Here is a 14385-nt window from a genome sequence, read left to right as displayed (position 1 = left end):
GAAGGACACATATAACTGAATTAGGAAAGTAAGTAATCAAAATAGATCAGACTGTACACTGTACAGAAAAGAATCTGGGATTGCACACGGTGGAAAAGAGTATCTGAAAGCACATGTGGAAATTGAAACTCACAAGTTCAGGATGAGATAGGCAAGTTCTTCTAAATCTAGCAAAAGTGCATTTGTTTTTCTCCCCAAAAGACATCAAAGCTCAGCTGAAAACAGCAGCCACTAAATTGACACAAACAAGCACAATTAGTGCATTGTTCCCTTGGCTGTTCTATGAAACTGAGCAGAATTACATTTCCTCATTCAGATACTGCAACTAAAATATCTTGTGGGGGAACAAAAGGGGAAATGCTAAAGCATAACAGATGTGCTGGATCCTTACAGTGCAAAACTGATTCCAGCAGCTCTCCCCAATGATCCCACGTAGCACACAGACTCGGCCAAGGCAGGGCAGCCACAGAAAATGTTCCCCTAGTGATTAGATTCTTTGATTTGAAAACTGGAGTTTCAAATAATCTCTTTAATTTCTACCAAGGTTGCCTTGAAATTGCAGAAGACAAAAGATTGCTGATCTCTTATTAGATATAAACTGGTGGTGGTGGTTTGGTTGCTAAGTCATGTCCAGCTCTTGGGATCCCAAGGACTATAGCTCACTAGGCTCCTCTGTCCATGGAATTCTCCAGGCAAGAATACTGGAGTGGGTTGCCATTTCCTTCTTCAGGGGATCTTCCCAACCCAAGGATTGAACACAGTTTCCTGCACTGCAGGTGGATTCTTTACCAGCTGAGCTACCAAGACTTTGTTTATTAATCTGCATATTTGGCAGAAAATGCAATTGTAAATTTTGGCAAATCCCATTCAGTGTATAAACTGCTTACCGAAGCAAATGAAAAGATGTTAACTTGCTAAGTATCCTGGATATATTTTGCTAAAAAGAGATGTGATTACTTCCCTGTGATATCAAGGCTTTCATAATGCACATTTTTGTCATTTTGCCACTTCCTCAAAATGTTAAGAATTAAATGATTTTTTTTTCTTTTTTTTTACTTTTCTATTACATAAAATTTACTTTGCCTTGAAACTCTACTCTCAACAGGCCCACATCACACTGATTCCTTGTGTCAGGCCAATGTGATGACATCAAGCTAAACATTCTCTCAACAAAAGCTTTGAAAATGGAATCTTGAGAATTCTGTTTTACCAGTAAGTGAAAGAAAACAAGACACCCTAAAGACTGCAGGCAGTTTACAAAATTATTACTGGAAAAGGAAGCAGAGAAAGCAAAACTATTAAATACTGTATCATCAGACAGGAAGAAATATGTCATTATTTTTATTCTGTATAGGTTACATCTGTATAGGTTACATCCCACATGCTAGTAAAGTAATGCTCAAAAGTAAAGTAAAGTAATGCTCAAAATTCTCCAAGCCAGGCTTCAGCAATATGTGAATCATGAAATTCCTGATGTTCAAGCTGGTTTTAGAAAAGGCAGAGGAACCAGAGATCAAATTGCCAACATCCACTGGATCATCAAAAAAGCAAGAGAGTTCCAGACAAACATCTATTTCTGCTTTATTGACTATGCCAAAGCCTTTGACTGTGTGGATCATAATAAACTGCGGAAAATTCTGAAAGAGATGGGAATACCAGACCACCTAACCTGCCTCTTGAGAAATCTGTATGCAGGTCAGGAAGCAACAGTTAACTGGACATGGAACAACAGACTAGTTCCAAATAGGAAAAGGAGTATGTCAAGGCTGTATATTGTCACCCTGCTTATTTAACTTCTATGCAGAGTACATCATGAGAAATGCTGGACTGGAAGAAACACAAGTTGGAATCAAGATTGTCGGGAGAAATATCAATAACCTCAGATATGCAGATGATACCACCCTTATGGCAGAAAGTGAAGAGGAACTAAAAAGCCTCTTGATGAAAGTGAAAGAGGAGGGTGAAAAAGTTGGCTTAAAGCTCAACATTCAGAGAATGAAGATCATGGCATCCGGTCTCATCACTTCATGGGAAATAGATGGAGAAACAGTGGAAACAGTGTCAGACTTTATTTCTGGGGGCTCCAAAATCACTGCAGATGGTGACTGCAGCCATGAAATTAAAAGACGCTTACTCCTTGGAAGAAAAGTTATGACCAACCTAGACAGCATATTCGAAAGCAGAGACATTACTTTGCCGGCTAAGGTCCATCTAGTCAAGGCTATGGTTTTTCTGGATGAGAGAGTTGGACTGTGAAGGAGGCTGAGTGCCAAAGAATTGATGCTTTTGAACTGTGGTGTTGGAGAAGACTCTTGAGAGTCCCTTGGACTGCAAGGAGATCCAACCAGTGCATTCTGAAGGAGATCAGCCCTGGGATTTCTTTGGAAGGAATGATGCTAAAGCTGAAACTCCAGTACTTTGGCCACCTCATGCGAAGAGTTGACTCATTGGAAGACTCTGATGCTGGGAGGGATTGGGGGCAGGAGGAGAAGCGGACGACAGAGGATGAGATGGCTGGATGGCATCATGGAGTCGATGGACGTGAGTCTGAGTGAACTCCGGGGGTTGGTGATGGACAGGGAGGCCTGGCGTGCTGCGATTCATGGGGTTGCAAAGAGTCGGACACGACTAAGCGACTGAACTAAACTGAACTGATAGGTTATACATCTACTTTAAAAAAATATTTACTTTTGGCTGTGCTGGGTCTTCATTGTTGCACATGGGGGCTACTCTTCGTTGCTGTGCGATGGCTTCTCTTATGTGGGGCACAGGGGCTTCAGTAGCTGTGGTGCATGGGCTTAGGTGCCCTGCAGCATGTGGGATTTTCCTGAACCAGGGATCAAACTCGTGTCTCCTGCCTTCACATGACGATTCTTATCCACTGTGCCATGAGGCAGGTCCTATATCTACTTCAATTACTACTATTTGCCGTCTTCTTTTTTGAAGTCTCACATTTCTATATGCTGAGAACACATGTGCTTCCCTGGGCCAGGTTTCCTGTGGCTTGCACACTGCCAGGTACAGACTCTTTGGAGTTGTTCTTTTCCTTTTTCCCATCTGCATTTCCCCCTTTTCCTTGAAAGCACCTCACATTGCTGCATCGCAGTTACCACTTTATCCTCAGTGTTGTCTTACTGGGAAGTCAGAGATTTTGTTTTGGGGCTATCTACCCATGCTTGGCAGCCAGCACAGCCCAGAGACGGTGTCCAGCCCCTGGCCCTTGGGAGACTCAGGAGGGTGGGTTCCCCTAATTGCACAAACTTGTCTATGTTCTTGACACTTTTTAACTGCTTAATGCTTTTTAGAGTGACACCTTTTCCTTCTGACTGGTTGAACTGACACAGCTTGCATCCCATAATTTCTGGCCCATCAGAGGAGGAGGAAAGGATGTTATTTGAATATGACCTTATTTGTATGTCACCACCTCACTGGTAAATATTCACTGTGTTAAAAAGAAATACTATCGTGGGCTTCCCTGGCGGCTCAGTGATAAAGAATCTGTTGGTCAATGCAGGATACACGGGTCTGATCCCTGATCCGGGAAGATCCCACGTTGTGGCGCTATTAAGCCCATGTGCCACAACTATCAAACCTGTGCTCTAGAGCCTGAGAGCCTCAACTATTGAATCCACATGCTGCAACTACCGAAGTCGAAGTGCTCTAGAGCCCACACTCCGAAACAAAAGAAACCTGTTCACCACAACTAGAGAGTATCCCCACACTCACTGCAACTAGAGAATGCCCACACAGCAACAAAGACCCAGCACAGCCAAAAAAAAAAAAAAAAAAAGTTAAAAAATACATACTGTGACACTCATAGGCTCCCAGAATCTGCAAATTCTGTTTTATCAAGGGGTTCAGAATAGGGTCAAAAACTTTCAGAACCTTATTTCCAAGCAAGTTAGTGTCATAAAATGTAGTCCATCAAAAATTAGGAATTCCACCAAAGCAGTGGTTCTTGATTGCGTATTGAAATCAATTTTGAAATTGGTATTTAGGGACTTTCCTGGCAGTCCAGTGGTTAAGACTCCAGGCTATCAATGCTTAGGGTATGGGTTTGATCCCTGGTTGGGGAACTAAGATCCCACATGCCTTGAAGCCAAAAAAAGAAAAAAAAAAAAAAAAAAAAAAATCAATGTCTGGGTCTTTCCCCAGGAGATTCTGATTAAACTGGTCTAGGATGTGGCAACAGAACTTTTTTGAAAAGCAGCACATTTTATGATAAAAGCTAGCTTGCTTTCTTTCAAGATTGTCCATTTCTTGAGAGATCTGGCTTCTATTTGCACACATTCTGCCTGAAAGTTTTTGATGGTATAAATGAGGTATTTATCCTTTGAAGATAAATACTGACTGAACTATTTATTATCATTCACACAGTGAATGATTATCAACTAAGTATGTTCAGTGACAAGCACAAAATGCTCAGTTCAACCATCAGAGATGAAAATAATGATCCTTGAAGACGCTGCTTCCTGGTTCACATACTCCTGCCTCATCACCTTCACACTTCTTTGACTGGAATTCTGCCTCCTCAGAATTCTGAGCATTGTCAGTTCACTCAACCACTTCAGCATCCACACAAGTTCCCTCAACATTGCTGCCTGCCCTTCCCCACACTCTTCCCAGTTCTTACAGGCTTCATGCCCACCATTTCTCACTGGCCTCCTGGGTTGACTATAGCTGTTCCTTGTGAACTGAGTCAAGCATTTTGAAGGCATTCTTACTATCTCAATACTCCCACCAACAGAGGCTGTAGTGTGATGTGGTGATGGCGTCAGGAATGACAGACAGCAAAGGTGGTCAGGATAATGGTAGCTGCTGCTGAGGCAGCCATGACAGACAGGAGCAATAGCAGTTGTGGCCACAGAAGTGAATGGTCACAAGGTGGAGACCACTGAAGAGAACTCAGTGGGTGAAGCAGCCAAGACAGCAGCTCTTTGCTGGAGAACTCTCTACAGAGCTCACCCCAACCAAGTGTGTGGCAAGCAGGAAGTGGCAGGAAATTAAAAACCCAACCCTTGGGACTTCGTTGGTGGCCCAGTGGTTAAGACTCCACACTTCACTCCAGGGGCCACGGGTTCCATCCCTGATTGAGGAACTAAGATTCTGCAGGTCAAACTAAGATAAAAATAAAAACAAAGCCCATCCCTTTAAGCAGCCCTCAATCAAATAAATGGTGGGGGTCGGTGTACAGACACCCTCACCACTTGAGTGGGAAACCTATTTCCACCACTTCCCAGATTTCTAAGAGGATGAAGCTGTTGTCCACGGTGGTAACTTGCTTGCTAATGCACCTCTGATGAGCTGCTTTCCCATCCGTTTCATTCCCCATACTCTTTTCAGTGCTTTCTGGGATCATCTCCCAAATCCTTGTCCCAAAGTTTGTTTCTGGGGGAATCCAAGCTAAGATAATGCATCATGAACCCAGGATTATGATTCAAGTACATATGGCACATAACAAAAACAGACCATATGCCAAGCCATAAAGTCCAACATCTTTCCAAAAGACTGAAATCATATAAAATGTGTTCCTAGCTCAACTGCAATTAGACAAGGTAACTAGAAAAATCTCTATGTTTAGAAATTTAAAAACATAATTTTAAACATCTAAGTGATCTGATATCAGTGAAGAAAGCAAAATAGCTATGCTTTGAGGAAACTTAAGTGTGTATATCAGAAAATGGAAAAGGCTTAAAATCAGTGAGCTAAACATTTAAAAAGTAGAAAACAAAATTAAATCCAAGAAAAGAAGGATTTAATAATAAAGAAGAGATTTAAATTAAAAACAAATATAGAAAGTGGGCACCAACAAAGCCAAAGTAGATTCTGTGAAAAGATTAATAGATAAATTTCTGTCAGGACCGACAAAAAAAGGAAGAGGGCACAAATAACCATTCAGAAATCAGAAGGGGAACATCCTTGATAGTTCAGGGGTGAAGACTTTGCCTTCCAGTGCAGGGGATGTGGGTTCAACCCACTCAGTGTGTTCCAGCTGCATCTTGGCTAAACAGAAGCAATACTGTAACAAATAAAGACTTTAAAATTGGTCCACATAAAAAAATCTTACCCAGAGCCCAGGTGGGAACTAAGATGCCACAGCCAGGCAGTGCAGCCAAAAAAACAAAAACAAAAACGGAAATGAAAGAGGGGCCTTTTGTTACAGATTTGATGACCTTAAAAAAAAATGAGGATATTAAAAACAAATTAATAGCAATTAAAAAATTCAGATCATGTAAAAAATTCCTAGAAAATATATTTCACCCAAACAGACACAGGAATAGAAAGAAACTGTGAAGTTTCTGAGGGCAAATATAGGCAAAAACTCTTTGCAGGCAAATGCCATCAAGAGGCAGTCTCCCCTCTCCCTGCGCCTTTAATCTGGGTTGGCCTCATGACTCATTTGACTAATAGAATGTGGTAAAGGCGGGAACTTTTATTTTTTGCTCTCTTGGACCCCTGAGTAAAAGTAAAGTGTTAGTTGCCTAGTGGTTTCCAACTCTTTCCAACCCAATGGATTGCAGCCCTCCAGACTCCTCCATCCATGGGGTTTTCCAGGAAAGAATACTGGAATGGGTTGCCATCTCCTTTTCCAGGAACCCTGAGACTCACCTATTAGGAAGCTGGTCCAGCCTGTTAAAAGAGAGGCCCCTTAGAGATATTCTAAAACAGTCTCCACCTCCATGTTGTTTGTTCTTACCACTTCTTTTAGTCATTTGGAGAGAACCCCACAGCACCTTACTCAAGTAGAGAGGGCTAGGCTGAAAACATACACAGAGATCTGAGGGCTCAACCTACAGCCCAGGGAAACTGAAGCTGGGAACAGAAAGCCACCGAGACCCACACCACCCTTTCAGGAACCACAGGAAGGGAGAACAATCCACTCTCCACTACCTGGGTTTTCTTGTCTGGGTCTCACGGCATCAGCCTTGGCTGCACAGGACTTCCACCCTGGCTCCTAAGCCAACTAACAATGCCCTTTGTTTCAGGAATCAAATCCCCTGGAGAGACCCCCGGCTCATTTTTCCAAGCCAGAGTGTAAGCTTTAGGATCTGGCCAGCACTCCGACATGAGTCCCCTCAAAAGAGGAACAACTTATCTGAATAGTGAAGCTGGGTGCGGACTCTGGACTCGCTCTCTCCTGCACACCTGCCCATCTACCCTCTGCCCTTTAGGACTTGCGTCTGCAGGAAGACAGATCAACCAACTGTGCCAGTGGAGCCTGTGATCCTGAAAACAAACACGGAGAAGCTGCAGGAGCCACAGCTGGCACCTACTCATTCCCTGAGCACCCTCATCCTGCGTGCTGAAGGCTGCTCACTTCATTCCCTGCTGCCCTCTGCTCAGGGTTCTGCTGCTGGTGGGAGGGCACCTGGCTACATACAGGGCAGTCAACGCCTGTGAAAACATCCCTCAATGTCAGATGCGGAGCTGGTGTACATACACCCTGACTTCCTTGCCCCGGGAAGGGGAAACAGGGACGTTTTTTGCTCTCTCCCAGAAGTCCCAGGTGGGACAGAGCCTCAGGAATCATTGGCTTGATGATGCACCTTCCTCTCTGTCTACTCCCTACTGGTGTTCCTGGAATCACGCCCCCCAAATACTACCTGCATTCAGACTCACTCCTTTGTTGTTGTTGTTTTAATAGCTCAGTCGTGTCTTGACTCTTTTGAGACCCCTTGGACTGTAGCCTACCAGGCTCCTCTGTCCATGGGATTTTCCAGGCAAGAATACTGGAGTGGGTTGCCATTTCCTTCTCCAAGGAATCTTCCTGACCCAGGGACTGAACCAGCGTCTCCTACCTTGGCAGGAGGATTCTTTACCACTGAGCCACCAAGGAAGCCAGGGTTAGACCCTGGAAGGATGGAAACCATCACAAAAGAGAAATCCAGGGCGGCAAACCCTAAGCCACATCCTTCAATGCAGATGTTTTCAATACAAAATCAAGTATTTTCACCTACATCGCCTCATGTCCATGTCTATCATCCAGCTGGTTCTGAACTCAGGCGGCAAGAAGGTATGTTATTTATTGCTCCCAAAGCCTCAAGGAAACAGTGAAGACCTGGTAAATGCTAGAGTTAAAGGGAGAGAGAGCTCTTCTCCATATCCGTGCAGCAGGAACCAGGAAACAGATGTTGGCAGACCTAAGGACAGAAGAGGCGTTGTCTTAACCCTGGTGAACAGTTGGCCTGGCTTGGCCGGTGCCCCAGGACCCCTTTGGTACACTAGGTTAAGGTGGGGAATGGGACCCCCTCAGGTGCTGAAGGCAGGACTCAAGCCTGGTATACAGTCTTGATACAGTCTTTATTGTGAATCTTGATGTCCAGGGAAGCCAAGCCCACATGCAGGGCCCTCAGGACTCCACCTGGCCATTCTTCAGGGGCGGGAATATCCTGTGGCCAATCACTCACGTCCAGTTTTCCTAAAATCCGAAGGGTCCTCAGGAGGCAGGAAGTGGGTGTGCCTGAGAAAAAAAACACATCAGCATCTACCAGCACCTCTTGTGTGCCTGGCTGGCCCTGGGACCATGCTGGGAAGACTGTGTAGACACAGCAGAGGCTGCCCTGGCAGAGCTCAGACTGGAGGGAAAGGGCGTCAGGTGATGACCTCAGTTTGTCATGTGAACACCTCGGGAGCAGGGAACTGTCACTGGGGTCAGAAATGCAGCGTTCTTTTGGGTTTACAGAGGACCTGCTGTGTACATACAGGATTGTGACAGGTTCCAGGGACCCAGCAGTGGACACAGACACACATCTCTGACTCCAGGGAGAGACAGATAACAAGTGAACAAAAATTTGTTAGCTGATAAATCCCATGAAGAAAACTACGGACTTCCCTGGTGGTCCAGTGGTTGAGTCTGTACTTCCAGCTTCCATTACAGGGGGTATGGGTTAGATCCCGAGTCAGGGAACTAAGATTCCACATGCCCCTCAGACCAGAAGAAAAAAAAAAAAACAGAAAAAGGAAAGGAAAGAAAAGACAAAATAACTACAGCTACATCAGGGTGAAGAGCACAGGTGTGTGGTGTGTGTGTATGGTGGTGCAAGTAGTACTTTATGCTGTCAGCTAAGCTAATACGAGATGTCTTTATACTACTTTATACTAAATGAGTCTGTGCGTTTGCTATTTTGGAGACCAGAGAATACAGGAGGCCCAAATCTCAATGCTCCCATCAAAAAGGAAAAACTACAACTGGGATGTTAACACAGGGCAGGAGAGGACACTGAGGAGGAGAGGGAGTGGGGTTAATTACTGTGAGTGCACTGGAGAACCACCTGGCTTTAAAGGAGCAGATGTGACCCAATTTCTGTTTTTAAAAGCTCCTCTGGATATCGCTTATGTGTGGAATCTAAAAAATGGTACAAATGAACTTATTTACAGAACAGAAATAGACTCACAGATGTAGAAAACAAACTTATAGTTACGAAGAGAAAAAAGGAAAGGGGGGATAAATTGAAATAAAACAGATTGTGTGTGTGTGTGTGTATATATATATATATATATATACACACACACATACACGAAAAAATCAGTGATAGTCGCTCAGTCGGTCCAACTCTTTGCAACCCCATAGACTAGCTCCTCTGTCCGTGGAATTCTCCAGCTAAGGCTATTGGAGTGGGTTGCCATTCCCTCCTCTAGGGGATCTTTTCGACCAGGGACTGAACCTCTGTCTGTGTCTCCTGCATTGCAGGCAGATTCTTTACTGTCTGAACCACTACGGAAGCATATATATATGAATTAAATAGATAACCTACTGCATAGCACAAAGAACTCTGCTCAATACTCTATGATGACCTATATGAAAAAAGAATCTAAAAAAGAGTGGACATATATTTATGTATAACAGATTTACTTTGCTGCACAGCAGAAACTAACACAACACTGTAAATAAATTATACTTTAATAATAATTAAAAAAACAAATAAAAAGCTCGTTTGGCTTCAAAGGGAGAGTAGACTTGAGGAGCAGGGCAGGGGTGACCACAGGAAGACAAGGGAGAGGCTTGGTTGCTCACTCAGGGAGGGAGGGAGGGAGGAACTGGCCCTGAGATGGGAAGACGAGGTCTTTGGTCAGATGCCCAATAACTTGAAAGAAACGTCACCAACATATGATTAATAAACTAGTATAAATAGTATGCAGTCCTTACTGAATATTTTTTTGGAAAGAAGTCTGTCTCACAGATGACTCAATTGGGATTTGATCTCATCTCTGCCTTATGAAAAAAACCCACTGACTACAGGATCCACTGACTACAGGATCTGGTAAAAGGGCGGCTCCCCAGTCTTTAGCCAAGAACTCTTCTGAAACTGGTGATAGGAAGGAAGCCGTTACAAGGGGTAAAATATAAGCCATAATGGAAGGAGCTCAGGGATCCTGGGAGCAGGGAGATAGGCCACAGGGAGGTTTCCTGAGGGAGGGGACATCTAAGCTGGAAATGGAATGAGTCAGATGGAGTAGGAAAGGGCAGTCCAGGCAGAAACAGTGAGACAGAAGCTTAGCAGCAGGCGAGTTTAATGGGCATTTGAATAACTGCAGGTTCACTGGGGCGGGAACACAGGGCTTGAGGAGGATATGGGGAGAAGGAGGGTCAGAGGCCACATCCTGCAGGGCCCTGGAGGCTGTGCCAGAGTTGGGGAGGAGGGGTAGCCTAGACCTGGTCAACATAAGTACCATGAAAAGGTTTCTTTTTTTAAATTTTATTATTGAAGTATAATTGCTTTACAATGTTGTGTTAGTTTCTGTTATACAACAAAGTGAATCAGCTATATATATACCTATATGCCCTCCTTCTTAAGCCTCCTTCCCACTCCCCCATGAAAAGTTTTCTAAATAAAGCAGTACATTATCAGATTTCCTCTGCAATCACCCTGGAACCATCACAGAGAATGGACTGAAAGAATAAGACAGAACATGGAGGCCCAAGAGAAAGCTTCTCCTCTGGGTTTGAGAAGAGAAGATGGCACCCCAAGAACTGAGAGAGGCACGCAAATGAAGGGGGATTGAGAGGGAACTGGTGAAAGATCTTTCACCTTCAGAGCTTGTAGTCCAGTGGAGGAGACAGTAAATATCTAAACCAGCATTTCTCAACTTTTCTGTTTTTAAAATTACTGCTTCCCCACCCCAAGGAGTCAAAAAAAAAAAACAAACTGCACCCATCCATGACATTTTAATACCACAGATATATCGTACATGTGCCTATGTACTGTATACATTAAAACGAGTTATGATTTGTTTTGCCCCATCCCTGAAGAGCTGAGAGGCAGTGAGGAGGAGAGAGGGGGGATGTGGGTAAGGGAGGAGGCAGATCGGGTTGGCCTGGAAAAGAACACAGAGAACCAGCAGAAAGCTGGATTCTGTTCTCAATGTGGATCGGAAGCTGCTGAAGAACTTTAGGCAAAGATGTATGTGATCAGTTTTCAGTTCCTAAATGTTCTCTCTGGCCACTGCATGGAGACAAAGTAAGAGGGGGGCTTCCCTGATGGTTCAGTGGTTGAAAAACTGCCTTGCAATGCGAGGGACACCAGTGTGATCCCTGATCCAGGAAGATCCCACATGCTGTGGAGCAACAAAGCCTGTGGGCCACAACTACTGAGCCTGTGCTCTAGAGCCTGGGAGCCACAACTACTGAGCCCATGCGCTGCAACTACTGAAGCCTGAACATCTAGAGCCTGTGCTCTGCAACAAGCTCACCACAGCCAAAACCTCAAAAAAAAAAAAAAAAAAAAAAAATCTTTAGAAAGGTAAGAGGGGATTCAGGGAGACCAGGGAGAAGGCTGAGGCAGGCCCCTTGGCGGTGGAGGTGGCTGGACTAAAGCAGGGGATATGGAAGGGGTGAGAGAGGACTGTGTTCCGATGTCCTGGGGTCAGGATGCACGGTGAAGCTCTGTGTGGGGCTGAGGGTGACTCCCTGGTCTTTACTCTGAGCAAGCAGAAGGATGATGGGGTGGGACAAACTGCTGAGCCCCATCTTACCTCCAAGGTGGAGGGTCTGTGTGTTGGCTGTACCTGCTCTGCACACTGCAGGAATCGGCGCACATGCTCCGCACAGTTGCCCACAGCGGCTTCATTCTGTCGAAGACATTCCTCAAAGGCCTCGAAAGGCTCCGAACAGGCCTGGCGGATCTGACGGATGACTGGGCTGTGGGACGCAGGGCATTTCAAGCCAGGGAGACTTTCACTACACTGCCCACCCCCATTGTCCCGTACCTGCCCACACTCACTGGGCGGATGTGCACTGGGCAATGCTCATCTTAAGATGGTGACAGTCTCGCTGCCATGACTCTGGTTTGGCTGCCACACACTGGCCATACTGCTCCAGCTCCCGGCCGCAGTAGCGAGCAGTGATCTCCAGGGCCGCCTGCCTGTGGGACACGATACACTAGGAAAATTCCAGGCAGAAGGCAAGAAAGGGAACACTCAGGGGCAGGCACTTGGCCCATTTTGTTCACGGCTGTCGCCCCAGTGCATATAGCAGTGTTCAGTACAGAGTGAGGGTTCAAAAATCATTTGTTGAATAAATGAAAGTATATGTGTGTACCATCTCATTTTAGATACTGTAGAAGACAAGCTATTAGTGGCTCTTGTTTTTTAAAAGCATCTGCTTATACCAATGCATCCAATGAAAAGATTAAGACACAACAGAACAACTGAAAAAAGTGCCTATACTTATACTGTTCAAGCATTCATATTTGTACACTGCATTTAGCTATTACCATTAGGAAAGAAAAACCATGATCATTTCTAAACCTAAACTAAAATTTAAAATTCTGTTCTTAAAGACTTTCTGAAAAGAAATGACACGTTTTTACTGTCACATCAAAAAGATGGTTCTGCTTGTTTGTGACCTTTCCTAAGTTAATAAACAATAAGTAAGAAACGCTCTTTTAAAAAGGGAGGTAGTTCTGATCAGTCAGGAGTGGGACTGGGGTCTTGGGTAAATCTGAAAGTTTAAAGAATCCTGGAAAAGGGCCAGGGAGTAGAGAATTAAGCATGAGCCCTGGGGATTATGGAGCAGGCTGGAAGCTTCTGGGGAGATAGGGAAGGCCCTGGGAAAAAAAAAAGTCTGATCATCTAAGGCAGATTTTAAGGGTCCTGGAAGGAGGGTCTTGGGAGTCCAAGCATCCCCCAGTTTAGGCCTGGGAATCATGCAGAGAAGTCTTAGGGCCTTAGGACTAACACCTAGAATTCTCCGAGAGAACCTGGGAGCCCTAATGAGTTTGAAGGCCCTAAAAGTGAGGTTTAGAGGTCCAAGTGGGTGACCTCTTGGGTCCTGGGGAAGGGTCTCTTGACCAGAGGGTCTCAGAGATGAGGCCTGAAGACATGGGTACTGAAAGTGAGACCTGAAGCCCAGGGGTGGATTTGGGGGTCCTGGGGGAGGTCTCAGGGTCCTAGGGGTATGACCCCTGGGTGAGGCCAGGGCTCTGGGGTAAATCTGGAGGATTCTACAATTGAGCTTTTCTCACTCTCAGGAACACGGTCTGGAAATCCAGAGTGCGATCAGAGGTGTCTAGGAACAAGTCTGCGGGCCTTATAGGTGAAGTCTGAAGTACTGGACAAATCTGAAAGGTTCAACAGGTACAGTCAGATGATCCAGGGGGAGGAATACGGAGCTCTAAGGACAGGTTTATTAAAAGTCCTAGAGCTCCTGAGACAAGTCCAGAGTGGTAGGGTTACAGGGTGAATGACCAGACCTGGGGTTTCAGGGGCAAAGTTTGGGGTATTAAGAGACTGGACCCGAAAGGAGTGGGATTTAAACGCTCAGAGGGCTCTGTGAACACGCAGATAACTGGGGTCTGCGAAGGACAGAGCTGAATCCTGAGGCTCGAATCTTCAGGGAACAGAGAAGTCAATCCTTCCCGGGGTCCTGGCCTACGTCCAGAACACTGGGGAAGAGGAGGAGTACGGGGGTAGGAAAGGGGCAGGCGACCCAGCTACTCACATCTTGAGGCAGATGCTGGAGCAGGATCAATGAGGGAGAACAGTCCCGCCTTTTCCGATATCAAGTTGTCATGGCGGCGCCCAGCCTCCTTGACTCCTATTTTCGGTCGGTCGCAAAGCGGACAGGAAATCCCCTTCCCATCAGGCCCAAACAGTCATGGCGGCGCCCTGCGTACCGACTTCCGCCTCCGGCCGGCTGGGGTACTTGACGCCCTTCTGTTTCCGGCTTGCCGTGGCAGCGTGAGGAATTCCCCGGAAGTACTGGGAAGTATCGCGGTACCTCCGCCATACTGGGAGCGCTGTGCAGATTTGCGGGACGGTGGTACTTCGCCGTCGCCGATCGTTCTCTAAACCTCCCGATTGGAGCTGGTGGCGAGCGGCTTCCGCTGCTGCGACCCCTCAACATGCTGCTGTTCGCTGCTTGGTTGGGCTCTGTGGCTGCCTGCT

The 14385-nt window shown here is 45.6% G+C and overlaps 1 protein-coding gene across 3 annotated transcripts; it reads right to left on the bottom strand.

The window, feature by feature from the left end:
• CHCHD5 (coiled-coil-helix-coiled-coil-helix domain containing 5) lies at nucleotides 8007-14163 on the bottom strand. Of its 3 annotated transcripts, XR_001918808.1 has the most exons (5): nucleotides 13940-14146; nucleotides 12222-12362; nucleotides 11974-12139; nucleotides 8363-8461; nucleotides 8007-8141 (listed from the first exon to the last, which is right to left on the bottom strand). XR_001918808.1 is itself a non-coding variant. In XM_005686661.3 (4 exons), coding segments are annotated over exons 1-4 (333 nt in total). In that variant the 5' UTR covers nucleotides 13942-14146; the 3' UTR covers nucleotides 8009-8437. The 3 variants fall into 3 exon arrangements, 2 of the variants coding, with proteins under 2 accessions (XP_005686718.1, XP_005686719.1); XM_005686661.3 differs by having other exon boundaries at nucleotides 8009-8461; XM_005686662.3 differs by lacking the exon at nucleotides 8007-8141 and having other exon boundaries at nucleotides 8283-8461; nucleotides 12007-12139; nucleotides 13940-14163.

Source organism: Capra hircus, chromosome 11, assembly GCF_001704415.2.
Source record: "Capra hircus breed San Clemente chromosome 11, ASM170441v1, whole genome shotgun sequence".
NCBI lineage: Eukaryota > Metazoa > Chordata > Mammalia > Artiodactyla > Bovidae > Capra > Capra hircus.
This window is presented reverse-complemented; position numbering and strand designations above follow the sequence as displayed.

Excerpts from the sequence above, each read along its gene's own strand:
- CHCHD5 (XM_005686661.3), bottom strand. Across the intron at positions 12,140-12,221 it reads GCCCAGTGCACATCCGCCCA|CCCAGTCATCCGTCAGATCC; the intron begins GTGAGTGTGGGC and ends TGCGTCCCACAG. Across the intron at positions 8,462-11,973 it reads ACAGACCCTCCACCTTGGAG|GCACACCCACTTCCTGCCTC; the intron begins GTAAGATGGGGC and ends TTTTTTTCTCAG.